At 46.2% G+C, this 27,818-nt stretch overlaps 1 protein-coding gene across 8 annotated transcripts; it reads right to left on the bottom strand.

Moving 5' to 3' along the window:
• Window positions 1-912: 912 nt before the first annotated feature.
• On the bottom strand, window positions 913-27,818 carry CXXC1 (CXXC finger protein 1). 8 transcript variants are annotated; one of them, XM_035141113.3, is made up of 16 exons: window positions 27,585-27,809; window positions 27,260-27,375; window positions 26,797-26,897; window positions 24,912-25,054; window positions 20,085-20,246; window positions 19,893-19,919; window positions 18,810-18,959; window positions 13,276-13,383; window positions 8,860-9,044; window positions 8,240-8,447; window positions 6,829-6,939; window positions 5,239-5,288; window positions 3,521-3,617; window positions 2,782-2,934; window positions 2,456-2,606; window positions 913-1,446 (listed from the first exon to the last, which is right to left on the bottom strand). In XM_035141113.3, exons 1-15 carry the CDS (start codon window positions 27,708-27,710, stop codon window positions 2,460-2,462), a joined length of 1,884 nt encoding a protein of 627 aa, XP_034997004.2. In that variant the 5' UTR covers window positions 27,711-27,809; the 3' UTR covers window positions 913-1,446; window positions 2,456-2,459. The 8 variants fall into 8 exon arrangements, with proteins under 8 accessions (XP_034997004.2, XP_034997005.2, XP_034997006.2 ...); XM_035141114.3 differs by having other exon boundaries at window positions 20,085-20,243; window positions 27,585-27,731; XM_035141115.3 differs by lacking the exon at window positions 19,893-19,919 and having other exon boundaries at window positions 27,585-27,818.

The following is a 27,818-nucleotide window of genomic DNA, read 5'->3' as shown; positions in this document are numbered from 1 at the left end:
GTCACATCACTTATTAAAGAGACATTTAGGTGCATGCCTCTCCTCCCAAAGCTCTGGTGTCTGGGCAGCCCAGGAGCTCCATAATAAACACTGATTGACTGATTGATTGATTGATTGATTGATTGATTGATTGATGCAAGCCCAGGACCTCCATAGACACTGCCCAGGCTTGCACCTCAGGGAGGTCACTTTGGTGCTGCTAATGCAGCGGTTTGACTTCACCGATGGAGGTGTACTCCATTGTCTCGACAGACGGATGCCAGCAATATGCATAAATGCCTGCTATCTACAGGTTTTACCATCAAAAGCTGGTAGGAGTAAGACCTGCCATTTTATTTCTAAGAAGAAATAGGGAACAGAGTTGGCCAAAACCTTTGAATGTCGTCAGGCATGGAGAGTTGTGGAAAACAACAAAAAGGTATCACCAACACATGGCTGTGGCATCTAAACACAAAGACCCAGTGAAGGCAACCAGTGTGATGCCCTTTTTACGTTGTTGAACTACAACTCCATCATCCTTGACCATGATGGCTGGCTTTTCTCTACTTTCAGGTTAATACAAGTTAAGTTTGTGCCCTTGTGCTTTTTAGGGCTCTCTTTCACCAGTCTACTTCTTGTGGTGGGATGGGAAGACAGCAAAAGCAGGGAAGTGAAGACACATGGACAAGCTTCACAATATGAGGACTATAGGTGGATTAATCTGGCACTCTGGCAGTGATCAGGTAAACGAGGTTGGTAGACAACTTATTCTTGCCACCTCTTGCACAGATAACAAAAGAAGGGGAGGTTGCAGAAATAGAAGAGATCTGGGTTACCAGCAAGGACAGAGAAAGACAGGGAAGAAGCAGCAGCAGATAAAACAGCAATTCACACGTTCAAGACATCCTACCCAATTAACACACACTCACGGAACACTTGAATGTACCTTTTATTAGACTCTCTTATGCCTCCAAGCAGCAGCACAATAAAACAGTTTGTTTGTGCATGGCTGCCTTCCTTGCCCTGATTCAATAGCCTTTCAATGTTTGTTAGCCAACAGCAACTACATGGAAAGGGGGTGGCCACTTAATGCCTAGAAATGTCTTTCCTGCAATACAGCATCACATCTAATTGAAATCCTGCTTAGAGAAGATGGGGCTAGCCTAAGCCGGTAGTAGCAAAACACTTTTCATTTCCTTTTTTTTGGGGGGGGGGGGTTCCACACTTAAAACCGTATGAATATTTCTTTTAAAAGGCTATATACAGGCAAGGCTAAAGGCCACTGGCACAGGGGTGAGGTCAAAGACTGCTAGATTCTACAAGATAAAGAAGGAGGGGCTCAGAGCCAAAACACCAGACCATTTTAATTAAATTTTTTTAAAAAAAATGAGAGAGCTTATGAAAATAAAAAAAGATTCTGGTTCAATTGGCACTGAATAATGAAGGTCTGGTCAGGAAGGAAAACACCTGCAGAGGAAAAAGAAGACAGATTTTAGGGAAGGGAAGAAACAACGCAGGATCCTACCATCTTCCCCTTAACTGAGCCAGGGATTCCAGTTGCTGCCCTTTTGCAGGGAAGTGCAGGCCAATTTGCATGCAAGCGATTCAAGTTGTTGATCAGACCCAAGGAGAAAGAGCCTCCCGGATCATTCCTGTGGTCACAGTAGCCAAGAAAAGCTTTTAATCCTGGGCTCATGACCAATGCCAAAGGTTGACAGGGCTTAGTCATCTCATGCACCGTATTTTTCGCTCCATAAGATGCACTTTTGTCCTCCTAAAAAGTAAGAGGGGCTTCTGTGCGTCTTATGGAGCGAATGTGTGGTCCCTGGGGCCAAATTGCCCAGGGGCGAAAAGCAGATCGTGCTTTTTTTTTTAAGGAAGAGTCAAAGGCTAACAAGAGGGAAAGAGGGAGTTGAAAGGAACCCGCTCATCAGCTGATTGCAAGAGATCGGGGAGGGAGATAAAGGAGCTACCTCCCTTCCAGGCCCCGCCCCCTTGCCCAGGCCTCCATTGTTTAATGTTCTGCAGAGGGAGGCTGCAGTGACATGTGACTGGCTGATTAGATTATCTGTCTGGAAACTGTAGAAATGGCTCCCTTTCCTTTCCTAAAGAAAATGCAGAACTGTGAGTTGAACCCCATAAAAACAGGATTATTTTCCCTTTGCAAGGTAAGCTCAGCAACTTTGAGCTTATCCTCAAAAATGGAGCTTTCCCCCTTTGCAAAAAAGCTGCACAACTGAGCTGATTCACCCAAAAACGGGACTCTTCCCATTTGCAAAAGAAGCTGCACAACTTTGAGCTGATCCCAAAAAAACAGGGCTTTCCCCCTTTCCTCATCTAAAAATTAGGTGCGTCTTTTGGTCAGGTGCGTCTTATGGAGCGAAAAAATATGTTGATAGAGTCCTCCTCAGCCAAATTACCTCCGGTCCCTGCCCTGCATGAGCACTCAACACTGACACTCATGCCGCTAACTCACCAGCTCAGTGGTTGGTGGCTGTGCGCAGATCTGTGGTCAGGGGATCGTGCTGGATCGTCTGGTGCAGCATGAGAGCGAGCAGTCCAGCGCGGTTGGTCATAGCCATGCGGACATTCCGCTCCTGCTCAAACAGCTCGTCCAGCTTATACCACTGACACAAAGGAGCAAGAGGAAAGCAATCACACGTAGTCCATCGTCCAAAGGATTCCCATTAGCTGCAACCCTGCCTGAAATTGACCAGCCTATTTCACAGGCAGCATGACAGGGCCACTGTCCTCCTGTGCTGTCTACCCGCCCAAGGCCTAACACGAGTTCCCAATCCATACCACGCGCACTCGCTCCAGGTCCACCTCTGCCCGTCGCAGTTTCTCCCAGCAGTAGTGGCGGTTGCATTTGCGCTTGGGCACGCGGCAGAATTCCCCTGTGAGCTCAAACACGTCTTTTACCATGGGACAACCACACACCTCATCCGCTGACACCTAGGGAAAAGTCGCAGTCAAGATTGAGCAGGATGAAGCCAGAGCTGTGGTGTGTCTCACTAAAAATATTCTGCACAAAGATAATCCAAATGGAGCACAAGAGAAGTGCAGTTCTACAACCTGTAAAAATTGCATACATTTTCTCATTTTGCATAACTTATTCGGACTTTAATAGGGGGATATGGGTTATTTACTCAGAGCAGAATGCAAAGATGTAAATTAGGTAATAACAAATAAATGTAATATACAAAAAGGAACCACACAAGGCTGCCCGCTACCACCATTATTGTTTATTCTGGTCCTGGAAGTGCTGACCAGAAATATAAGAGAAAATAAGGAAATAGTAGGAATAAAAGTAAAGAAAAGTGAACATACATTGAAGGCCTTTGCAGACGATCTGGTAATTATGGTACAAGATCCTTAAAGTTCTATCCCAAAAGTAATGGAAAAAATTCAAGATTTTGGTCAAGTGGCAGGGTTTAAACTAAAGAGTCATTCCCCTCCTCAATCTGAATGAGGGCCTATCCTAGCCTGTTCCTAAACTACAGTGGACTAGGACCTCACCGGAATAGCACTCTGTTCCTACCTTGGGGTCACGGGAATGCTCTGGGCACAAGACCTGCAAGCGCTTGCAGTAGGTCTTGCTTTGTGGGTTGTAGACATCACAGAAAAGGCGAGTTGCCCTGGAAAAAAGAATACACACAGGTAAGATTACAAAGCCTTATCCTCAGTGAACTTGATAAGAAATGGGTTCTTTTAAAAAATATAGATTGTCAATTCAGGTTAAATGCTAGGAAAGCAAGGTTGCACATCCACTGTGGATCACACCTTGCTGCCTCACCTGGAGTCAGGCCTCTGCTCCATCTAGCTGAGTCCTATCCACTCTAATGGGCAGAAGCTCTTCAGGGTTCCAGACAGGGGTCTTTCAGAGTCCTACTCGGAGTTGCCAGAGATTTAAGCAGAGATCTTCTACATGCATAGCATGTATGTTCCGGATTTGAAAGCGAAATTAATTATGCCTTATCTGAGATCAGAGTTTCTTGATCAGAAAGAACAGCAGTTGGGGGAAGAGAGAAACCTGACGAATGGGGTTCCTGCTTCCCCACAAATACATTTTGAGGTGGGAGAATAACCCTCTCCACAAATTTCACTCCCATTCTCTTTCCCAAATGATTCCACCCAGTGCTCCACAAAGTAGCCAATAACCAATATGTGGGAATGCACACAGTGGCCCCTTCATAACTTGTTAAAGTCAGCAGTGGACCAAGCTACTTAGGAAGACCATTAAAATGAAGATGTTGCTGAGTTCTAAGACAGTATTAGGACCCAATTTATAAGAACCCCAAAAGAGCCTGTGCTGAATCAGGTCAATGGCCCATCTAGTCCAGCATCCTGTTCTGACAGTGGCCAATCGGATTCCTATGGGAAACCAAGGTGGCCTGAACTACACAATTTCAGTCTACAGTTAGAGATTCACATGCCTACTAAAGGGGGTCAATTCCCCAAGCAAAAAAACTAGATGTCTGGTAAAAGGACACATTCCTTCTTGACATTTAGTTTTCTGCATGAAGGGGTTTTATTTCCCCCCTCTAAGCCCCACCCAATGTCTAATGGTAGATCCCACACCCCTTTAATACCTCCGTGAGAACTGGGCCTCCTAGCCTGCTACCTGTTAAGGATGCTTTAGGCTGAAGCATGGCGTCTACCTTGACAAGCCAAGCCTTTTAATCCACTCTCTCCCATGTGCCTGCTCATGCAGGAGTAAAGTGTCAGTTTCTCTCCAAGCAGACAAAAGCCACCATTCATTCATTCAAAAGCAGCTCAGACAGACATCAAATTCAAGATTACGTACTCCAAGCACCCTTTTCTTCGCACTAATACCAACTAGCAACATGGGGTACACTTTTAAAAACTATTTATGCCCACCCACCTTTCATAAAAAGAAAGTGAGCATTGAGGTGGGGCACCCAGGACTGCTGACATAAGGCACTAGGATTCCCTTGTTCCGTAAGTGAGATGCAAAAGTCTCACATTGTTCTGGGAGTGGAAAGGAAGCTATGGATTCCAACTCTTGCAATGGCCTATGGCTACAAACATTAAATATGTATTGGCAAAAACTGGATTCCCACCCAGTGGACAGTACTGGGTTTGGAAATGGCCATTGCATTTCTTCACAGCTTCTTATTCCCATCAGGATAACTATGTAACAAAGGAGCAGAACTGCAAGACAGACAGCACCCATGGCAAGGGTTTGGTGAACAGCCCATAGGGAAAAGGAGCTTGAGAGTTGGGCAGGTAGCTTACCCTTCAATACGTGTTGGATACATAGACCCAAAGGATGTCTGGCTCTCGTACTGCGGGGGATGGGGAGAGAGAGACAGGAGGGAAAAACACAGCTATGAAGTCACAGCAGAACAAACATTAAAAGCACCATCAAGTGAAGAAAAGATCCTCCACCTAAGTTCAACTAGCTCTTAAGCTACCGGCCAGTGAGCTAGAAATCCAATCGAATTCCAAGCCTCACTTTGACTGGTGGGCAGGGCTCCTGCAGAAATGATTTGTTGTTGTTTAGTCGTGTCCAACTCATAGCTGCCAAGTTTTTCATTTTCTCGCGAGGAAGCCTATTCAGCATAAGGGAATTTCCCTTAAAAAGGGGGAGAACTTGGCAGCTATGGTCCAACTCTTTGTGACCCCATGGACCAGAGCAAGCCAGGCACTCCTGTCCTCCACTGCCTCTCGCAGTTTGGTCAGACTCATGTTGGTAGCTTTGAGAACACTGTCCAACCATCTCGTCCTCTGTCGTCCCCTTCTCCTAGTGCCCTCCATCTTTCCCAACATCAGGGTCTTTTCTCATGAGGTGGCCAAAGTATTGGAGCCTCAGTTTCAGGATCTGTCCTTCCAGTGAGCACTCAGGGCTGATTTCCTTCAGAATGGATAGGTTTGATCTTCTTGCAGTCCATGGGACTCTCAAGAGTCTCCTCCAGCACCATAATTCAAAAGCATCAATTCTTTGGCGATCACAGAAATGATAGGTAACTCCAGACTTCCAGGCTCTGAATATGGAAGCTGAGCTCGTTTCCAAGGCATCTAGCCATCAACAGACCTATCCCCACATATTTATGCAACACATTGGCTAAAACTATTTATAGTAGCCAAAACATCATGTGGCCAGCAGTTCCCAAAACATCAGCTATGCAGATAATAGGTTAGATATGGGAGAGGTGAACAGCGTATTGCATTTCAATAACACCCTTTCTTCAGGTTACAGGTAGGTAGCCGTGTTGGTCTGGATCGAAGTAAAATAAAAAAATTCCTTTAGTAGCACCTTAAAGACCAACTAAGTTTTTATTTTGGTATGAGCTTTCGTGTGCATGCACACTGTATCTGAAGAAGTGTGCATGCACACGAAAGCTCATACCAAAATAAAAACTTAGTTGGTCTTTAAGGTGCTACTAAAGGAATTTTTTTATTTTACCCTTTCTTCAGAAATACTTTCATACACATTTGGGGGAGGGTGTAGAAGTTAGTTCTTGAAAATGTAAGTTATTTACTCAGCTTCCTGAACTCAATTGTTCTTTGTACAGAATTTGCATTGGGTTTTTCCATGCAGCTCTGTCTATAGCTGCTTGACAAATGTTAAAGGACAGTAATCTCGCTTGACCCACTGACGGAGCAAATTAGCAAGCTGCTCCACACTCCAGCAAAGGAGGCTCTTTGGGCTAAGACTTTTCCACATCCTGGGGTTACCTACATCTACCAAACCATTTGTAATCCAGTTTCAGGTATGCCACAAAGATCCCTGTTTCAGAGCTGGATAGCAGCGTCTCCATTCAAACACAGGCCCCTGAAGCCCAACACCAAGGTTACCCAGCGCAGAGAAGACAGGCAGCTAACCTTGGCATAGCACCGCTCCATGTGCCGCAGTGCCACCTTGGGGTTGATGGGGTGGCCGCAGGAGACACAGAATATCTGCAAGTCTGTGTCATCACTGTCTCCTTCACTGGTCTGTGGCAGACAAAAGAGGCAAGCAGGTGTCAGGATATAGTGGTCAGATTTTTAAAGCAAACACCATCCCACCCTACATCTCCATGAGGAGGTACTGAGCAACCCTGCAGAACTTACAACCCACCAAGCCAAACTCCTCTCAGCCAGACACTTGAAAATCCCACCCCCCAGTTTTTGCAGTTCAAGGTAAACTACAGTACTAAAACATTTAGGAAGCACTTAATAAATAAAGGCCTTGCTGTGTGCCCAAGAATAACCCAAGAACAGTTCCAACACCTTACGTCACTGCTCCTAGCAAAGAACAATACTGGAAGAAACCCAGCCAGATAAAGGTAAAGGGGCCCCTGACCATCAGGTCCATTCGTGTCCGACTCTGGGGTTGCGGCGCTCATCTCGCTCTATAGGCCGAGGGAGCCAGCGTTTGTCCGCAGACAGCTTCTGGATCATGTGGCCAACATGACAAAGCTGCTTCTGGCGAACCAGAGCAGCGCACGGAAACGCCGTTTACCTTCCCGCCAGAGCGGTCCCTATTTATCTACTTGCACTTTGATGTGCTTTCGAAATGCTAGGTGGGCAGGAGATGGGACCGAGCAACAGGAGCTCACCCCGTTGCAGGGATTCGAACCGCAGACCTTCTGATCAGCAAGCCCTAGACTCTGTGGTTTAACCCACAGCGCCACCTGGGTCCCATAGGCGGGGTATAAATATATATATATTTATTATTATTATTATTATTATTATTATTATTATTATTATTACTGCTGCTGCTTTGTTTTCACCCAAATGTGTTGTAATGCCTAATGCAGATCCTAACGCTTGGTCACACCAGGGATTAAACAAGGAAGCTTTGGCATCCATTGAAACCAGCAGATGCTGCCCACCTGAGCATCATAAGGCAAAAGCAAGCTGAACTATAGCTTATTTATCATAAGAATCTATATCCTGCCCCTTGCAATAAAATTCCCAGGGAAGTTTGAGCTGTTGTCATTTTCTTTATCCCTTCAGAACATCAGAAATAAATGCTCTGGACTGGAGCATAAAGTTCACATGCAGCCATTCCAACACTGAATAAGTCACAGGTAGGCCAGACCCATGCTGTCAATGTTCACAACTATCTGTGAAATTTACAACCAAATGTACAAAATAAAACACACGTATATAGTGAGGTTGCAAAAGGGCTGTAGCCTAATGCACCCAAGCTCCCAAGTCCTTCCTGGAAGGTTAAGGAGGTGTTGTTTGCAACCCTCCAAGAGAGGAGGCCTGGCTGCCTGCTCCTTTCTCCTGCACTTCTTCCAGGTACCTCTTCGTCTTCTTTGATGGCTTGCTGCTTGGCCCGGACAATGACAGCTTCCAATTCATGGAATTTGCGCTCCATCTCCTGTAACTTGAGCCGGGCCTGCTGCTGCTCCCGCCGTATCCGCTCTAGTAGCTTCTTGCCATGCTCTTCCGCCACACATGGACTTTGCTGCCACTGCTGGATGCGCTGCGGGAGGATCTCATATATGCGGCTGGGAAAGGACAGAGACAAGAGGGGGCATGCAGCTGAATGGGATGGGAGCATTTTCAGCTCATAAAAAAACCACCCAGAACTCCCACAACTGAAACTGCTGCCCCTGCTCCCAGGTTTAGGCTGTTAGGGGATTCACTTTGCCCATTACTGCATTATGGCATTCCTCCTCCAAAGTGCCCTTTCAGTTATGTCAGAATTACGTCTTTGGGACAGGTGAAGAGCTGAGGCTAAGGTTAAGCATCCAAAGGGCTCCAAGTGAGTCCACATTTTAAAGGCCCAAACTCTCTTTCCTGCCACACAAACCCCTGTATTACCCAACCCACGCGGGAAAACCAATGAATGGGCAAAGCTGCTAAGAAAAGAAATAAGGCAGGGAACAGTTGCTCCCCAAGGAAGGCTCCACCACTTACTTTGCCGCCAGCTTCATGCCACATTCATCCGAGCAGTACTTGGAGTTGGTCCGAGCAGCCTGGATGCAGCCAGGGCCAAGGCATTGGTGGAGTGACGATGGGTCTTTGGTGTCCACCCGCTCAGCATGCTTTGACCGGTCGCGATGCTTTTGCTTCTGCTTGTGACGTTTGTATTTCTCTTCCTTCTGCAGGGCAAGAACCAGAGATTACATGGCTAGATTTGGCCCACCCTTGCAAGAGCAAAAGGGCCACTGGGGTTTACTCATGACCTTCAAATACAGGCAATCCCATTTACTGCCGCCCATTTCCTACTTCTGTGATTAGGATAGTTTGGCCATAAAGGCAATAGTACATTCATGCAGCACTGGCACTTCAGGCAGCAATGACATGCCAACTGCCTCCACTCCTTCCGCTAACTCTAACACCCTCCACTGGTAATTATAGCAGGGGAGGAGGAAGGCAGATACATTCATTCCTTTTGCTATCCTTCCCCTAAAGCAGGGGCAGGGTATCTCCAGGCCTTTTGGCCAAACCAAACCCACCCCTTATACTTGATGTTGTTATGGTGTCAGGAGCTGGGCCAGTAAAACTGCAGCTGGGCCAAAAAGGGGGTTGCAGACAATGCTAATCAGCTTTCCAGCAATGCCTGCAAAGCCCTTTGAAGCCCTGATTATCAGCTAATGGCTTTAATGTGCAGCCTAAGACTCTCTGAATGGTCAGTGCTTGGAGAGAGCTCTACACAGGTGGCTGGGATTGGCTGCACCATTGAGGAAGCAGGCAGAAGGGGCTTGGATTGGAAGGGCTTCTTTCAGAGGCTTTGAATCTTCGTCTCTCTGCTCACAGTCCAGAACGCTTAGCAACTACACCACAGTGGTTTTATCATCATCTAATAGAAGCCACTGAAGTCTAAAGCAATCACCAAAATGGGTTGTCACACCAGTTATTTCTTGTATTAAGACAACCTCTTGTAAATACATTCATATGCTTAGTCTTCTGACACAATGCAACAACTCTCCTCTTTCATATGTATTTTTGTGTCGCCATGCAATGACTGGATACTTTTCACACACAAAAATGCATAAGCCAGGAAGAACCAGAGATTCACATGTACTAGGTCCCAGGTTTAATCTGTGATATATTCAATTAAATGGGGAGAAACACTTCCTGCCGGAGACTCTGGAGGGCAGGGGCGCCATCTCCTAGGGGCTGAGCCCTTTGGGGCCCCCTGATATTTTTGGGAGGGGGCACCCCGCCCCCCAAAGTCCAAAGGTGGCAGGTGGCAGGAAGCAGCCCCAGGCCAATGGCAGCAGGAGGAGCCAGAGCTTGTGCTGCCACTGCGCTGCTGTGGTGTTCAGCTCTGCCCCAAATGCTCCAAAGGAGGCCAGGCCTGGAACCAAGTGCAGCGCAGCTTCAATGGCCGTGGCTCCTTCTCCTCTTGCCACAGAGGGGAAGAAGGCAGAAGCAGCCCCAGACCAGGGGCAGGGGCAGCAGCAGGAGGCGTTGCAGCCACTGAAGCCATGCCACTGCTGCAATGCCGTGCCCAGCTTCTCCAGCATCACGCATTGCCCCCCCCCCCAATTCTTCGGAAGGTGGCGCCTATGCTGGAGGGCCACTGCCAGTCAGAGTAGAACCCCCTTTCTCCAGCTGTTGTGGGCTGTAACTCCCACCTTCCCTGACTACTGACCATGATGCCTGGGGCTGATGGGAGTTGCAATTTGAAACCTCATAAGGGCACCATGCTGGGGGAAGCAAGAGTAGACTATAACAGGAGAAACCCCAGAAACCCAGAAGACAAAAGTCAGAGATTGATATGCATCAGAATGAGTGAAATAAGTATTTGATCCCTTTGCAAAAGATATCATAGTACTTGGTGGCAAAACCCTTGTTGGCAATTACAGAAGTCAGACGTTTCTTGTAGGTGGCCACCAAGTTTGCACACATCTCAGGAAGTATTTTGTCCCACTCCTCTTTGCAGATCCTCTCCAAGTCAGTAAGATTTCGAGGCTGATGCGTAGCTACTCGAACCTTCAGCTCCCTCCACAGATTTTCGATGGGATTAAGGTCTGGAGACTGGCTAGGCCACTCCAGGACCTTAATGTGCTTCTTCTTGAGCCACTCCTTTGTTGCCCTGGCCGTGTGTTTTGGGTCTGTCATGCTGGAATACCCACCCTCGACCCATTTTCAATGCCCTGGCTGAAGGAAGAAGGTGCTCACCCAAGATTTGAAAATACATGGTCCCGTCCATCGTCCCTTTGATGCAGTGAAGGTGCCCTGTCCCCTTAGCAGAAAAACACCCCCAAAGCATAATATGTCCCCCTCCATGTTTGACGGTGGGCATGGTGTTCTTGGGGTCGTAGGCAGCATTCCTCCTCCTCCAAACACGGCGAGTTGCGTTGATGCCAAAGAGCTCGATTTTGGTCTCATCTGACCACAGCGCTTTCACCCAGTTCTCCTCTGGGTCAATCAGATGTGCATTGGCAAACTGCAGATGGGGCTGTACATGTGCTGTCTTGAGCAAGGGGACCTTGTGGGCTCTGCAAGATCTCAGTCCTTCACGGCGTAGTGTGTTACCAACTGTTTTCATGGTGACTATGGTCCCAGCTGCCCTGAGATCATTGACAAGTTCCCCCCATGTAGTTCTGGGCTGCTTCATCATTGTTCTCCTGATCATTGCAACTCCACAAGATGAGCTCTTGCATGGAGCCTCAGACCGAGGGAGGTTGACAGTTATTTTGTGTTTCTTCCATTTGTGAATTATTGCACCAACTGTTGTCACCTTCTCACCAAGCTGCTTGGCAGTAGTCTTGTAGCCCAGTCCAGCCTTGCACAGGTCTACAATCTGGTCCCTGACATCCTTGGACAGCTCTTTGGTCTTGGTCATGGTGGCTACTTTGGAATCTGCTGGATTGATTGCTTTTGTTGACAGGTGTCTTTTGTACAGGTACTGTAACGAGCTGGGATTACAGGTAAGACCTCTTCCTTACAGCAGGTGTGTGATGGATCCCCCCTCACTGCTTTAACATCAGAGGCTCTCCCTGTGCTTCTCTACAAACAGGAGAAGAAAACCTCGAGTGTCCAAATTGGACTTGTCTCCAGAGTACCTCAGGCACTGTGTTCGAAACCTATTGCCACCAGTGGGGTCTCCCTCCCTGGGATCCCTACTGCTACAGTGTGCCTCTCCCTTAGGCAACTATGTGGCTCCTTCGGCTTCGCTAACCAGCCCTTTGTATGACAGGAGAAAAAGCAAACAGTTTCCTCTTCCCCAGGAAAGCTTTCTTCTCCCCTCTTTGTCACACCTCTGAAGGTACTGAGACACTGCCGAGTCAGTGAACGTTTAAGCACATTTAACTTTATTATTTAACTTATAAACATGAGTTTCTTTGGTTCTTAAAAGCACATATCTTCCTTTTATTTAACACAGACTTGTTACTACAGCTCCTGCATCCCTCTCTGACCCTCTACTCTCCAACTCCCAACTGCCATTTAAACTGGGAACAGTCCCGCCCCCATCAGAATGTTATGTCAGTCAGGCTGGAGGTGGATTAACTCTTTTCCAGCCAGGTAGGAATAAATATTTCAAAACTGTGTCAATCCGTTACAAGGTGCTTCTAATCTCAGCTCGTTACATACAGTGAAGATACCAGGTAGCCTGACATCTGGCTGGTTGATAGAGGATCAAATACTTATTTCACTCATTATAATGCACATCAATCTCTGACTTTTGTCTTCTGGGTTTCTGGGGGTTTTCCTGGTGTTATTCTGTCTCTCACAGCTACAATAAACCTACCATTAAAATTATGGGCTGGTCCTTTCTTCGTCAGAGGGTAAACAGGCAAATTTAGCAGGGGATCAAATACTTTCCCCCCTCACTGTACTTCAGTCCCGGCCTCCTGAGCAGCTCCATGGGTTGGGAGTTGAGGCCACAATGATACCGTGGATCAACAGGGGAGGGGGGTGTTTGCTGTGCCACCCATTGCTCACTGTGCTGTACCATCCTTCCCAGGGACTGTGCACTGAATTTGGAACTCTCGGCCCGCAGAGGTGCTGACAGCAATATTGCTGTTAGCCTTTGGTTGTTTAGTCAAGACTTATGGTAACTCTTCTCCCAGGCTTCCAGTTGAGTTGTTGAGCCTGCCCTAGGGTTTCAGTTTGGCCTGTTCTGTGTTGTTCATATTGTATGATCTAATCTAAAATTGTATTTAGTTTTAATTTGTGGAAGCCAATTTGAGATCCTTAGTGAAAAACCACCTTAAAATCTCAATAAATAAACAAGTATTCTGATTTTATGAGTGTGATTTGTCCTGTTACATACCCAAAATGAATTGCATCTCTGGGAAAAGGCCTGGTCACTAAAAACAAGCCTGGCACTCTTACAGAGTTGTAGTGACATTTCCCACCCACCATCTAGGACCATACCTTCTTCTCAGACTTCTTCTCCCTCCGCTTGACATGCTTCACTTTCACAGCACGTTTCCGCAACACAGGATCAAGGAAGGGCGCATCGTCAGTGTCACTGAGCCAAGGCTAACAGGAGGAAAGAGAGAAAAGTAAAACGAGTCCTCCAATAAATCTAGATGTGCAAAAGTAGAGGGCCTTTTCGGTGGTCGTGCCCACCCTGTGGAAGACCTTCTGGTGAGATGTAAAGGAAATAAGCAACTATGTGACTTTTAGAAAACATCTGAAAGCAGCCGTTTGATGTCATACTGTGTTTTAATTTGTTGGGAGTTGTCCAGAGTGACTGGGGAACCCAGTCAGATGGGCGGCATACAAATAACAAATTTTATTATCATTACTACTACTACTACTACTACAACCCATGGAGTGCAACTCCCACCAGCCCTAGCCAACATGACCAATGGTCAGGGATGATGGGAGTTGTAGTTCAGCAGCACCCAGAGAACCACAGGTTCCCCATTCTCGTGCTAAAAGGATCTGGAGGTTGTCTAGCAGGGTAGTTTGCCTTAAGGAGGGCAGGAAAGTGTTTGGTCCCTGCCCCCCAAGAAAGATCTGTGTGCAATCTGAACTTCACATCCTGGTCAACAGCTAGCTTTGTGGAAGAACCTCTTCACTGAGGGAGTGAAGAGGTTCCAGGCCAAACCCATATATGCCAGCGCTTGCAATGGGGGGTGCAGCCCTTGCACACCCTTCTTTTCTTCCTGGCAGTTGGGAGAGTGGAGCAGATCAGACCCAACAGCCACCAGCTGCTATTCGTGCTGCAACTTCATCATGCAAACTCAAATCTGGTTTTCCCCCTTTGTAGGACACTTCATGGCTTTCCATGCTTCACATAGAAAGAGGGTCAACTTTTTAAGTAAGTTGGATCAAATAGACAGTTATACTGCCACCTATGGATATGTGCCACAAATAAGTGTTTCTTTGCCAACATCTACAACCAGGTATCAGAATGACTGGGATCCAGTCCCAAGTAAACAGAAGAAATAGTAGCCATCTTCAAGTATCTAAGTAAGTTTCACAGGGAAGATGGAGCAAATTTGTTTTCTCCTGCACTGGATGAGGGGACCTGAATCAATGGATTCTAGTTACGATGCAGCAGATTCTGACTCAACACCAGGAAGAACTTTCTGATGGTAAGATCTCCTTCATTGGAGATTTGTAAGCAGAGGTTGGATAGCCATTCATCATGGATGTTTTAGCTGAGATTTTTGCATTGCAGGGGGTTGGACTAGATCAGGCATAGGTAAACTCGGCTCTCCAGATGTTTTGGGACTACAATTCCAATCATCCTTGACCACTGGTCCTGTTAGCTAGGGATCAGGGGAGTTGTAGTCCCAAAACATCTGGAGGGCCGAGTTTGCTTATGCCTGAACGAGATGACTCTTGGGGACCCTTCCAGCTCTACAATTCTATGATTCTATGGCAGATCTTCTAGTCATCAAGAATTGGGTCTTCAATCTATAATACCACAGGTGTCTAGCCCATGGTGAATGTACTTTCCACCTTAATTGCCATTTAGTTCCACCATCCTAATCTTTGCTTATTTTATTTTTTTAAGATCTTGGGATTAATTAAGGTAAGTTAGAAGAAGAAGAAGAAGAGTTTGGATTTGCTATCCCGCTTTATCACTACCCGAAGGAGTCTCAAAGCGGCTAACAATATCCTTTCCCCTCCTCCCCCACAACAGACACCCTGTGAGGTGAGTGGGGCTGAGAGACTTCGAAGAAGTGTGACTTGCCCAAGGTCACCCAGCAGCTGCATGTGGAGGAGCGGAGACGCGAACCCGGATCCCCAGATTACGAGTCTACCGCTCTTAACCACTACACCATACTGGCTCTCAAGTTATAGCAATTACTGTAAATACAGGCAAAAAAGCAACTGCTGCCTGCCTAGAAAGCAGCTAAGCAGCAGCAACAGCTCCAAATGTTCACAAAGGGTTACATTCAGTGACAAGCATACAGAGTTCTATTTGTGTAACGGATTTCCCCTTCCCTCCTTTCCCCACACATTCCCAAAATCTACTTGCAAAGGTCTCCCAACCTCCTGAAGATTTCAGGGGGGGGGGCAGCAAGGAGAGAAAATTCCATACCACATGTGGAAGTTTGTTCCACAAACAGAGCTACCATGGTGGAAACAACTGTGGGGGTGGGGATTTTCCACAGTAGAACATTAATCAACAGTACAGCTTCTGTGAGAGAAATGGTTAGGAGACTTAGAAGCTGTCAGCTCCTGGAAACACAGGCTCTTAGAGCGAAGGAATCAGCATCCTGCCCAAAAGCCATGTAAGAGGACTCAGGGCATTGGGTCTGCAAAGCCTTCTTTTCTCTCATCACAGTTTAAGACGAAAAGAGGTTTCTCCGTTTGCTGGTTGAAATTTACGTCTGGTGTGTGAGCTAATTTCTGGCTTTAAGAAGAGTTGATCATTTAAGGGCTGAAGATAAACAAAAAGCATGCTCTAATTATTTGAATCAATAAGGTTTTAAAAAATCAAGGGAATTCTGAGTGCTAGGATCCCTATTTTCTTTATGTTTAGTTCTCTGTTATCCTGACAAAAGTGTTGCTTTGAAATGGAATTTTGCTACTTCAAATTTCATATATGGGAAAGGAATGTGTTTTGAAAAGAGATAACACTGTGAAGATCTTAAGTTGGATAAGGAAGATTGAAGATATTAAGATGGAGACTGAATTGATACTAGGATCAAGAACATTCAGTATGACAAATACATCACTAGACATTCCATTGACTGTTGACAACCTTCAGCAAATGTTTGAAGAGCAAATAAAAGTGATTAGAGCTAAGACTGATGAAATAGTGAATGAAAGTGGAATCCAAGAGGATACAGAGACTTCACAGTAGAATATGGATAAAGGATTGCCAGAACAGGAGGGTGAAATGGTAGAGTTGGAGGCAACAGATGGTGAAATGGAAAAGTCTTACACACAGGTGCTTGGAGGAATGAAATAGCCAAATGGGAGAGTTGCAATGCTGGAGGAATGGAATGAAGCCATGGGTGGAGAGATGAAATGACACCCTGAGCTGACAGAAATAAGAGTTGAGAGAGAAAATACTCTGTGTACAACTTAATGTGAATTCAGAGGAAAAAGCTATCAGGCCTCCAGTGCTCTTTCTAGAAAAAGAATGGAAGAAACATAACTGGAAGAAATCGTTTTTAAAAAAAATCAAGGAAAACCACAGCAAATTGATGACATTCATTAATAATAATTAGTGATCCCCTTTTGCACTTTTTGTGTAAAAAGGAAAATGAATTATCTATTTGGGTCAAAAGACTGGAAAATATTGCCTAACAGAAAGCAGATCAGTTGGGTGTCATGTGTGTGTGTGTGTGTGTGTGTGTGTATATATATATAAATGTAAAAGGTCCCCATTCGTATGCGTCCAGCTAACTCCAAAACCGCTTGACCGATTGTGTTGAAATTTGGACATAGTGTTGCATGCGAATAAGGGAGTGTTTGTATAAACTTAGGATTGGACAAATGTCAAACCTGTGAGAAATTAGAACATGTTTTCTAGACAAACATGTCAAAGCAGCACAACTGAGGGCGTCTCAGCTGCTGCCATTGGCTGCAGACTACCTGTGACATCACGATAGCATGGCATTGCACAGCATAGCACAGCCAGGGGAGCAGGCCAGGCCCAAGATGCACATGGGGTGTGCAGATGGAAGAGAAAGAGAGGTTGGGTTGATGGGTGCCATCACGCGGGAGGAAGATGACCAGAGGCGAGCAGAGAGAGGTGGATGGAAGATGGCCAGAGAGACGGGAGGGACCACAGAGAGAGAGGTGTTGTGACGTTCGGATTGTGGTACGGGGTTGGGGTGAGGAACGGGGGCGCTGAGTGGAGGTGGGCCATGCCTTTGGGGAGGAGGAATGTGTTGGGGTGGCGGGTGTCCTCACGCACACCCGTCTCTGGTCCTCCCGTCACGTGCCTGATGATCGTCTTCCAAAGCAACTACTCTATTCCGAATTTAAAAATGGAAAGCGTAATGCTGGTGGTCAACAAAAGAGGTTTAAAGACTGTCTCAAGGCAAATCTTAAAAAATGTAGTATAAACACTGACAACTGGAAAACACTGGCCTGCGAGCGCTCCAGTTGGAGAACAGCCTTTCCCAAAGGTGTCATGGGCTTTGAAGAAACTCGATCTCAGGACACAAGGGAGAAACGTGCTAAGAGGAAGGCACACTTGGCAAATCCACACCATAATCAGCTCTCACCTGGAAACCAATGTCCCCACTGTGGAAGGACGTGCGGATCCAGAATTGGCCTCCACAGTCACTTACGGACTCATTGTTAAAACCGTGTTTATGGAAGACAATCTTACTCGGCTACGAGTGATCGCCAAAGAAGAAGAAGAACGTACGGGGTTGGGGTGAGAAACGAGAGAGTTGAGTGGAGGTGGGCCATGCCTTTGGGGAGGAGGAATGTGTCGGGGTGGTGGGTGTCCTCACACACATCCATCTCTGGTCCTCCCATCACGTGACGGGAGAACCAGAGACAGGGGTGTGCGGCTGTGGTGGGGAATGGGGACGCTGAGTGGACAAGGCCCATGCCTTGGGGGGACAGGATGGGGGCATTTGCCAGAACACGCGTGCGAGAGGGAGAAAGAGCACTTGGGGTGCTGGGTGCTGTCACGCGGGAGGAAGATGACGTCACGCGGCGGGGGGACCAGAGACAGGGGTGTTTCGACATCATGCAGCTGGGGTGGGGAACGGGGACGCTGAATGGAGGAGGCCCATGACTGAGCCACAGCAACGCGTGGCTGGGTACGGTTAGTTTTGAATAATCTCTTTTATGTAACTGACAGGAGGGAAATCAGAAGTTTTTTCCTTTTTTCCTATTTCTTTGCTTTTCCTTTGGTGTTTTCCGTTCTCTTTCTCTCATTTTTTTTATTTACATTTTTTATCTAAAAATCTTTCTTTATGAAAAAAATTAAATAAAATTTGGTTTTTTTAAAAAAAGAAATGGAAGTTCCACAGGCAGACCTATATGCTGTTAAGTAAGAGGTTCTGGTAAAACAAAGAAGCGAAGGGGCTGGAAATCAAGAGCAAGAAGAGGGTCTGTGTAAGCAGTCAGCTAAAAAGTAAAACACTCAAGAGGAAAAGGGCTAGAGAGTTTAGAGACCTGAAGGAAAGATGGCTTAAAGTGCGGAAACAAGGTGAGCCACAGCAGCAGCAACAAAAAGCAGACCCCAGGATAGATTTCATATACCGTGCTCTAGGAATAGTTGAAAGTGGATAAGCAGGGAGCTCTAAAATCACATACTAATATGGAATGTTTAGCCATGCTCTTTGGCTACATTTCTCCAGCGAACTTGATCTGAGTAATTTCAGAGCACAGAATAAGAGATGGGGTGGGGCAAGAAAGAAGCAACCCAGAACACATCCCGTCCTAGGACACAGCTTTTTGACATCAGTATGCATGAGGCCTGCCAACTCGACCAAGGAATCCCAATGGAACAGGTCCAGCAGAGGTCTCACCAGGTTCTGGTCATCGAAGGCCCCTGAGCAAAGCTCCTGATACAAATCGGGATCTATGTGCAGATCGTCATCCGACAGAGGTTCAGGTGTGGCAGCCGATTCTAGCTGTTCCTTTAGCATCTGCAGATCATCCTCCCGCCCCCGTAACATCTATTGAGCATTAGGGTAAGTGGGAGTGGGGGAGGGAGGGGGAAAGCAGTGAGAGAAAAAGGGAGGAAAGAAGAAAGAAAGAGAGGAAAGCATTAAAGAAGCCATCTATCTGGCTTCAAAAGCATAATGCATCGAAACAGCACAGACGTGAGCACATCCCTCCCTTCCTGAGCACAGCTTTGGTAAACAGAAAACAGAACTCCCTGAAGATCAAAGCAGCAAAGTGTGAGAAGCAGAAATAAAGAGAAAAGAAGAGAGAATCCCAACACCCGCTTATTTCCCAAAATCAAGGAGAAGAAAAAAAGCAGGGCTGAAGTGTCCAACAAAAAAACCTGCAATTGAGAACGTATCCAAACTAGACTCTGAGATTGCAATCCTACATTCACTTTCCTGGGAGTTAAGCCCAACCGAACTCAGCAGGGCCTCACTTCCAAGTAAACATGTACAGGATTGCACTGCCAGGGACCAAGTCATCTCAACTACACCCCACTAACTATCAGGCTGTATCCAAACATAGAGCAGAACAAGGTGGAAATGTTGTGGCATAATGGACCATCTCACTTCAAGACAGGCGAGGGCTATCTTTCAATATATATTTATGGCTATCATTTTTGAATACACCCTGCAAGGGGGATAAAATCAAGCCAGATCATGCATTTTCTCCCTGCTATGCTACATTCCTTCTGGAAGGGAGATTTTTGTTTTCCGCATGTACTCCATCTGCTATCTGAAGCAGCACAGTCCACTCAACCACTCCCAGATTTTTTTCCACCTTATTTTGCTGTGTGCACAGGCCAGGTCTCATCTCATTCTGCTTCCCCTATCTAGGGGGGGGGGGGGGACCAGGAGTCCAAACTGAAGACTCAACTATTTTAAGTCCCGTTTTTAATGAAAAAGAAAAAGAAAAAAACTGGAGGGAAAAAGGAAACTTACCGAAGCTGGAAAATATTTATAGGACTCCTAGGAAGAAAAGAACGGGAAACAAAAATCACGTGTGAGCTACACACAAATCAACAGCTTGAATTTGAGGTGGCTGCTCCTCTGGGGTGGAGCAGCCAAGAAAGTGACCCACAGAGAAAAACATGCAATGATCTCTGGGCAGAAAGTGCCCACCAAAATACTCACCCGAGCCCGAACCTGGCATTGCCTCAGCCGGCACTTCTGGCGGATTTTGTTGGGGCCCCCAAATTTCTTCATGTCACGGCAGAAATCACACTGTCCACAATCCTCTGTGCGCCTGCAGGCCTCGCATTCACCGCACATGCGCGCTGAGCGCTTGATCTGCTGCTGATTTTAAAAAATGAAAAGAAGTGGGGAGAGATGAGTATGTGGAGGCTATCTAGAGGGATCGCTGGAGCTATTTGTTAAAATTTTATATCCTGGTCTTCCTCCAAAGTGTTTGATATGGCATACATATTATCAGAGAGCAAGACAAGAGAGCAAGACCCATATGGAGCATGTTAAAATATTCTAGAACAGCTGAGGCAGCCCAAATTGTCACAAAGATCAAATGGGGAAACTGAGGGTTCCCCCTTTCTCAACAAGAGGAAAAGAACTCCTGGCCACAGGAACCGGAGGGATCCACAGCAATGTCCTTAACTTGGGCACAAGGCAGTAGTACTCCCTTTCCTTCCTCACATCATCCAGAAACCTCAATTATCAGCAACATGATAAGAAAGCATCAAAGAACAGAAGAAGAAGATCCCTGCTGGGACCCCTGCTCTTCTAGGGCAGCATTTCAATCTCCAGCAGCTAACCAGATGCCACAGGAAGTTCACAAGCAGAGCAGGAGTGGAATGGCCTTCCACTAGTGTTTATTCACAGCATGCATTCATCAGGAAGTATATTGCCTTGTGTCCATGGAGATTCCATTCAGCTATTGTGGCTGATAGACACGTATACACAACAGATCATTTTGTTGTTGTTGTTTAGTCGTGCCCAACTCTTTGTGACCCCATGGACCAGAGCACGCCAGGTACTACTGTCTTCCACTGCCTCACACAATTTGGTCAAACTCATGTTCATAGCTTTGGGAACACTGTCCAACCATCTCATCCTCTGTCATCCCCTTCTCCTTGTGCCCTCCATCTTTCCCAACATCAGGGTCTTTTCCAGGGAGTCTTCTCTTCTCATGAGGTGGCCAAAGTATTGGAGCCTCAGCTTCAGGATCTGTCCTTCCAGTGAGCACTCGGGGCTGATTTCCTTCAGAATGGATAGGTTTGATCTTCTTGCAGTCCATGGGACTCTCAAGTCTCCTCCAGCACCATAATTCAAAAGCATCAATTCTTCGGCGATCAGCCTTCTTTATGGTCCAGCTCTCACTTCCATACATCACTACTGGGAAAACCATAGCTTGAACTATACGGACCTTTGTCGGCAAGGTGATGTCTCTGCTTTTTAAGATCTTGTCTAGGTTTGTCATTGCTTTTCTCCCAAGAAGCAGGTCTCTTTTAATTTCGTGACTGCTGTCACCATCTGCAGTGATTAAGGAGCCCAAGAAAGTAAAATATCTCACTGCCTCCATTTCTTCCCCTTCTATGCCTGTTGTCTTTGTCCATGGAGTTTTCTTGGCAGGGATACTGGAGTGGCTTGCCAGTTCCTTCTCCAGGTGGATCACGTTTAGTCAAAACTCTCCACTATGACCTGTCCATCTTGGGTGGCCCTGCATGGCATAGCTCATAGCTTCTCTGAGTTATTCAAGCCCCTTCGCCACGACAAGGCATTGATCCATGATGAACATATATTATATTACAGCACAATCCCATACTCAGAAGAAAGCCCAACTTAGTACAAAGGGGCCTATTTCCAGGTGAGTACAGGATTGCAACCTTAACCCGCCTGCTTTTAAAACAAGTGGCTCTCATCAATCTGCATATTTAACCTTCAGGGCTCATCACTGTGAAGACATAAGAGTCCAAACAAGCTAACAGAATCAGAATCAAACTTTATTCGCATAGCCGACAGGCCATAGCATCAAAGAATACAAATGGAACAAATAAAAACACTAGGTAAAAAGGCCAATCAGATAAGCAAACATACAATACACAAATATAACCAAACAGGAACCCTAAGTAGGCAGAATAATCGTTCAAATAGTGGCCCTCAATCTCAATGCCCTCTCGAAAAGTCTGACGGCCTTCTCTGTTATCTTTATATTCCGCCCTGATAAAAGGAAAGTCAATGTGGCCACAAGTGACCGGCCTGAGAGGGTAAATAGGGGTGATAAGATACTCTCATTCCTCAGAACTATACGGATATACAAATAGAGACAAATATAAGACCTAAATGAAAGGACCAATCAAGGAGGCAGAATTATCATTCAGATTGTGGCCCTTAGTCTCATTGCCTTCTCAATGAATCTGGCGACCTTCTCTGTTGTCTGGATATTCTGGTCAGATAAAAGGAAAAACAATGTGGCCGCTGATGAACAACCTAGAGTGGTAAGTAAGAGTGGGGTGATAATCTCATTCGTCAGGTCTTTATAAAGGGAGCAGACCAGAAGAACATGTGACATTGTCTCCAAGTTACCATCTCCACAGGGGCAGAGTCGATTCTCCATTGGGGTTTTTTGACATCGGCCTTCAAGCACGACAGAAGGTAAAACATCCAATCTTGCCAACGTAAAGGAGTGGTCCCTTTACAAATTTAATCCGTTCCGAACGGACCTTCGTAAGTCGAAAAAATCGTAAGTAGAAGCCAATTTTTTGGGGGGGGGGGATTAAAAAAATTGTAAGTCGAAAAATCCTATCTAAAAATTTGTAAGTCGAAAAAATCCTATCTAAACTGCATCCAAAATGGCGGACAGAGCTCCGTTCCTAACTCGAAACATTTGTTAGTCGAGTTATTCGCAAGTCGAGGTACCACTGTATTTTGGAATAGTTAGGTTATACAGATATGATGGCAAGGCATCAAAGTGTGAAGGGGGCAGATAGGCAGATAAGCAAACCATGCACAGAATTTCTTTGTTGTGGCCAAATTGTTTTGTAGCTCAATGTCCTTCAGACGCTATTAAACTTTTCGAGAGGCCCATCGTTAACAGATGCTGTGTGTGCAGACCACATGAAAGAAGTTTGTGGTGCACAGTTTTAAGCCACGCACTTTAACGGGCATCCCATATTACTAAGGGCAGTAGCCCAGCTGGATTTAAGTTTAGTCGGATCCAATAGCTAAGAGTTCTCTGCCAGATCCGTGTTTCCACGGATGGGGGACTGGCCTTGAGGCGTAGTGCTGCATTTGATATGCATGGCGGGACGGCAAAGATTTGTCTTAAAAATTTGGATTGGACCGTTTCAAGGAAACTACAATGAGTCCCCGTCCAAATTTGGGCCCCATATAGTTACTGCGCCAAGGGTTTTGCTTGAAAAACTTCTATGGCTGCTGGGATGTACATGCCGCCCTTTGTATATAAAAAAAACGGACAATATATTGGCGCTTTGAGTTGTTTTTTCTCTGGCACATTGTTGGTGTGCGACCCATGTGCGACCCATGACCCCGTTGACTGAAAGACAATGCCCAGATATTTAAAGGCTTTAACCTGTTCAATTGGCTGAGAGAAACAAGCTAACAATATATATTATTAGTCTAGGCAGGAGGGGAAATAGGTTGAGGCAACAACTATCCATGACTTAAAATCCATGGTGGGGAACCTTTGCTGGACTCCCGTTCCCCCCAGTCAGCATGGCCAATGGTCAGCTATGATAGGAGTCAGAATTCAACATCTGGAGGGTCACAGGCTCCCCACCCCTAACCTAAACAGGGTATCAGATGTGAAAATGTTTATGCAGAGCAAAAGGATCATTTTAACTGCATCATATTTTGTAGGCTTTCCAACTGAACATCCAGGGCCTGTTACTAGACCAATGCAATGCCTACTTGCAACCGGGCTCTCTGTGCAAACATTGCTTGCTCGCTTGCCCATAACACTGCTATCTGCACCCCATTCCTGTACAAAACGTTTCGAGGTCCAAAGAAATATTGACAGGAGAGCAGGAAAGAAGGAAGGGAGGGAGAGAGGGATTTAAAATGTGCTGTCTTAAAATGCTATTATTGTGCCATGCCACTGTTCACTGAATTTTTAGATTCTTGTGTTATAATTTATGGATGGATTGTATTAATGCTTTGAATTTTGTACACCACTCTGTAATATTTTCTCTCAGAAAAGCAGTATATAAATAATAATTATAATGAACAAAGCAACTCCAGACTGCCTTCTCCAAGCAGGTGAACCGCAGCAATCAGAGGAAATTCTAAAATTCTATATGCAATTGTACAGTATATGTAAATGTTTTATGTATGTTTTTTTAAAAAATGCAAATTGCTTTGTGATGCCTCATGGGAAGCAATTCATAAATGAACTATATAAATGAATAATAAAATTATCCGACCCCACAAATACTGGGTTCTAGCCTCTATCGGAAGCAAGTCCTTTAGCTTGATAACCAGCTCTGCATAAAAGGATCCAGCCAGAGGAAAGCAGATTGCGGGGGGGGGGGGGAGATGTGTTGGGAGATTAGGAATAAAGAGATGGCAACCAATCTCTTGGAAGATTTGCCGCAAAATGAATGCTGCTTAGCTATTATGGCAAGTGTTCCACTTGGGCAAAGGTGAGCGAAAGTCCCAAAGAAGTCTGAAGCGGCTATTACAGCAAATACACCAAAGACCTCTAAGGAATGGCTTGAACTCCACACACCATTTGCTACAGCCCTATGGTCTTCTATAATGATTAATCATTATACTGTCTAATCAAGAACAGACAAAGGAGGCAAAAAGCTGGGCAGGAGCATTTACCTGTACTACATCAAACAGTCAAACCATGACTGTTGGGAGTAGGCAGTTGCCCCACAGTTCTGAAGGATACTTAGAACCCAAACACTCAACATTCTGGAGTTGGAATGCCAGGCCCTGCACAGGTGGGACTGAACTCTGCTCCCCTTTCACTGCTAAAACACTTACTTTGGAGCTGCGACTCTGCTCTAATGCCAGTTCTTGGGCCTTCGCACGCAGCTCGTCCTTCTCGGCACGTTCCCGTTCACCCTCACGATCCTTCTCCTTGGACTTTTTGTGCCTGTACCGGATCTCAAGGGCTGGGTCTCTCTCTGTAGAACAGAAAGGAAAAGTAGCTAAGAGAACCCACATGGTTCAACTCTTGGACCAGAGAGTAGTGTGCATATACAGGCAGATGTAGTCCTTTCTCTGAAACTAAGTTGCCCTGGTCCAGCAAGTAGTTTGAAAGAAGTCTTAAGTACAATATACTGAACTACATGGAGGAAGAAATTAACTCCAGTGCTTACATCACGAGTCAATGGCAGTAGCTGCTTGCTGCCCTCCACAGGCAGCAAGGAGATTCAGGCAGGGGAAAGGCAGGATTTCTGAGGCAAAAATCCTGGCAATGTTCCCCAGTGGGGTCTGGGGAGCTCACTGCATCCCGCTGTGCCGCTCAAGCCCATGTCTGCCAACTTGAAAGGCAGAGCGGGTGCGACCTCGGGTGTGTCCCTGCCATGGACGAGTCTCCATCTCCAGCATGATTTGCGGTTGGTTCCTCCATAATTTGGACAATAGGCATTAATCGAGAGGCACTCCTGAACCAACATATGCTAATGGCCTGCGATCAGTCAGCTGCCGAAAGGACTGGACTTGGCTCTTTGAAGGTATCTGAATGTTTTCTTTGAAGCTTGAGAACCCTTAATAGCTGGGAAAGGAAGGGGAGGACAAGGTGCTTTGTGCTTTCTTGTGGTTTTCAAATTGTCTTTTTTCCTATCCTCCCCTGCATAATGAAAAGGACGCGTGTGTCCTTTTGTTTGTTACTTCGGAAAAGAGGGGGGAGGCTTTTGATTTATGCTCAACAAGGAATTTAACAAGATTTTACAATGCCCTCCTCCCCAATCAAGGCTGAATGGACTTTATTTAAAATTATTCCTGAACTGCTGCTGGAGGAATGCAGTGGGTAGGGGGAGAATGAACTGGTGCTGAACAGGTGTAGTAAAGAGGCTCAATTTGAGAAAAGATCTTGCTTTTAACTATGTGCCGAGGAAGAACTCCAGAGCGGAATTTTAATGCCGGAGTTTGGATATGCATTCTGTAAGTTATTTATGGTTGCAGCTCATAGTCCGTAAACAATGGAATGGAATGTGACCTTGTACCATCCAGATAAACACTGCAAAGAAATGAATAATGGAAGATAATAATTAACTCTCTCAGCACACCAGGTCTGGAACAACAATGTATATACACACGTGAAATGGACTATTTATAAGATTTAACGGAGGTGCTATTTGTAAGGCAAGTGAAGGATATCAACTGGACTCTAAGTAAGAAATGATGTGGCTATGAGAGGAAATGGTGATGATCATATGTTCGGAACAGCAGTGGGAAACCTGATTTTAAGAAACTGTTTTAAACTAAAATTTAATTTGGTTTGATTTGTAGTAATTTGGAAAAATTGGAAAAAAATGAAAAAAATCCTTCAGCTGCTTTTTTTTTTTAAGGCACATGGCAAGCCACAGTTTATAGCCATGTTGTACTTATTTTACAGTCGCCTTAATAAGAAATGATCACTCTTAAAATGTTTTACAAGAAGAGCCAGGTTGCAAAAATAGTCTATTCAAGCTCAGATTGCTTCCAACAAATTAGGCTTCTTTTTACTTACCTCCATTACAGATTCTGTGGCATTTTCCCATCATATTTGCAAACACCAGTAATAATAATAAATGTATAGTTTTGTAAACAAAATCAAGGCATTCCACGTTTCTAATACACTGTCTGAAGGACCCAAGCACGGGACTTTGCCATTTATACAGGGACTAGCCCAGTCTCAATACTATCTTGTTTGTAAACTCACCTCGACACTGCATGCAGTACCATTCCCGTATGGCCTTTGCCATCTTCTCAGTAATGTTAATGCAGTGGCCATGGAACCATTCATTGCAGTGATCGCAGCCTCTGGGATGGGGAGGGGGGCAAAGAAAGGGAAAGGTGAGGATTCCCTAACTCAGCTTCTTGGCAGCCAGGTATCAGAACAATACAACTTTCTGCATACCCTCCCAGTAAGCTCTTTTTCGACACAACTGCAGGCCTCAGAAAGAATAACCTCCGCTCTGACCACCCCACACTGTTCCTCAAGATCTACCACCTTAAATCAGCTACAGCTTAACAAGACCCGAGTCCAGCATGCAGAGGCGAGGCACCACGCAGCACACGAGCAACCAATCCCTTTGAAACCCTAAGCTAAACCTGTCCCTTCCGCCCAGCGCAGCACCTAAGCGAAATCCCTCGTGGCTCTTGCTCCCTCCAGCCAGACTCACATCATGAAACAGTTGATATCAGGTTTGCGGCAGATGCAGTAGACGGGGGCATTTTCTCCGTTCTCCGATTTGGACTCCTCACCCAGAACAGCCAGGTCGGGATCAGAAAATTCATCCTGGATGGCGAAGGACAGAATGAAAGGTTAATGGGGGCTGCCGAGGGGGAGAGCTCCCTCTTGTTCTGCCCACAGCCGCTTCCTCCGTCCGAAGCAGCCACAGAAGTCGAGGCCCAGGAGGGCCGGGCCCTCCGCCCCCTGCCCCCCCCCCCCGCTGACGCAGCTGGCGCGCCCAGAGCCCCCTTTCCTTCTCCGCCCCGCGCGCTCACCATGGTCTCCCTTGTTCTGGAGCAAGACAAGGGGCCTGCGAAGAGGAAGCCCAATCGCCTTCCCGCGCCCCGCCCCGCCCTCCATTTCCGTTTCCGCCTTCGCCCGAGCAAGGAGAGAAACAACATCCGGGTCTCCAGCGCCTCCTCCGCCCTTTACAAAGATGGCCGCCTCTTCCACGCCACCCGAAGACGGAAATCTTCGCCGGTGGTCCGTGTCTTCCGAGGGCACTGCCT

This window comes from Zootoca vivipara, chromosome 15 (genome assembly GCF_965207765.1).
Source record: "Zootoca vivipara chromosome 15, rZooViv2.hap1.1, whole genome shotgun sequence".
NCBI classification, from domain to species: Eukaryota; Metazoa; Chordata; class Lepidosauria; order Squamata; family Lacertidae; genus Zootoca; species Zootoca vivipara.
Note: the sequence above shows the minus strand (reverse complement) of the source record. Positions and strands in the feature narration are given on the sequence as shown.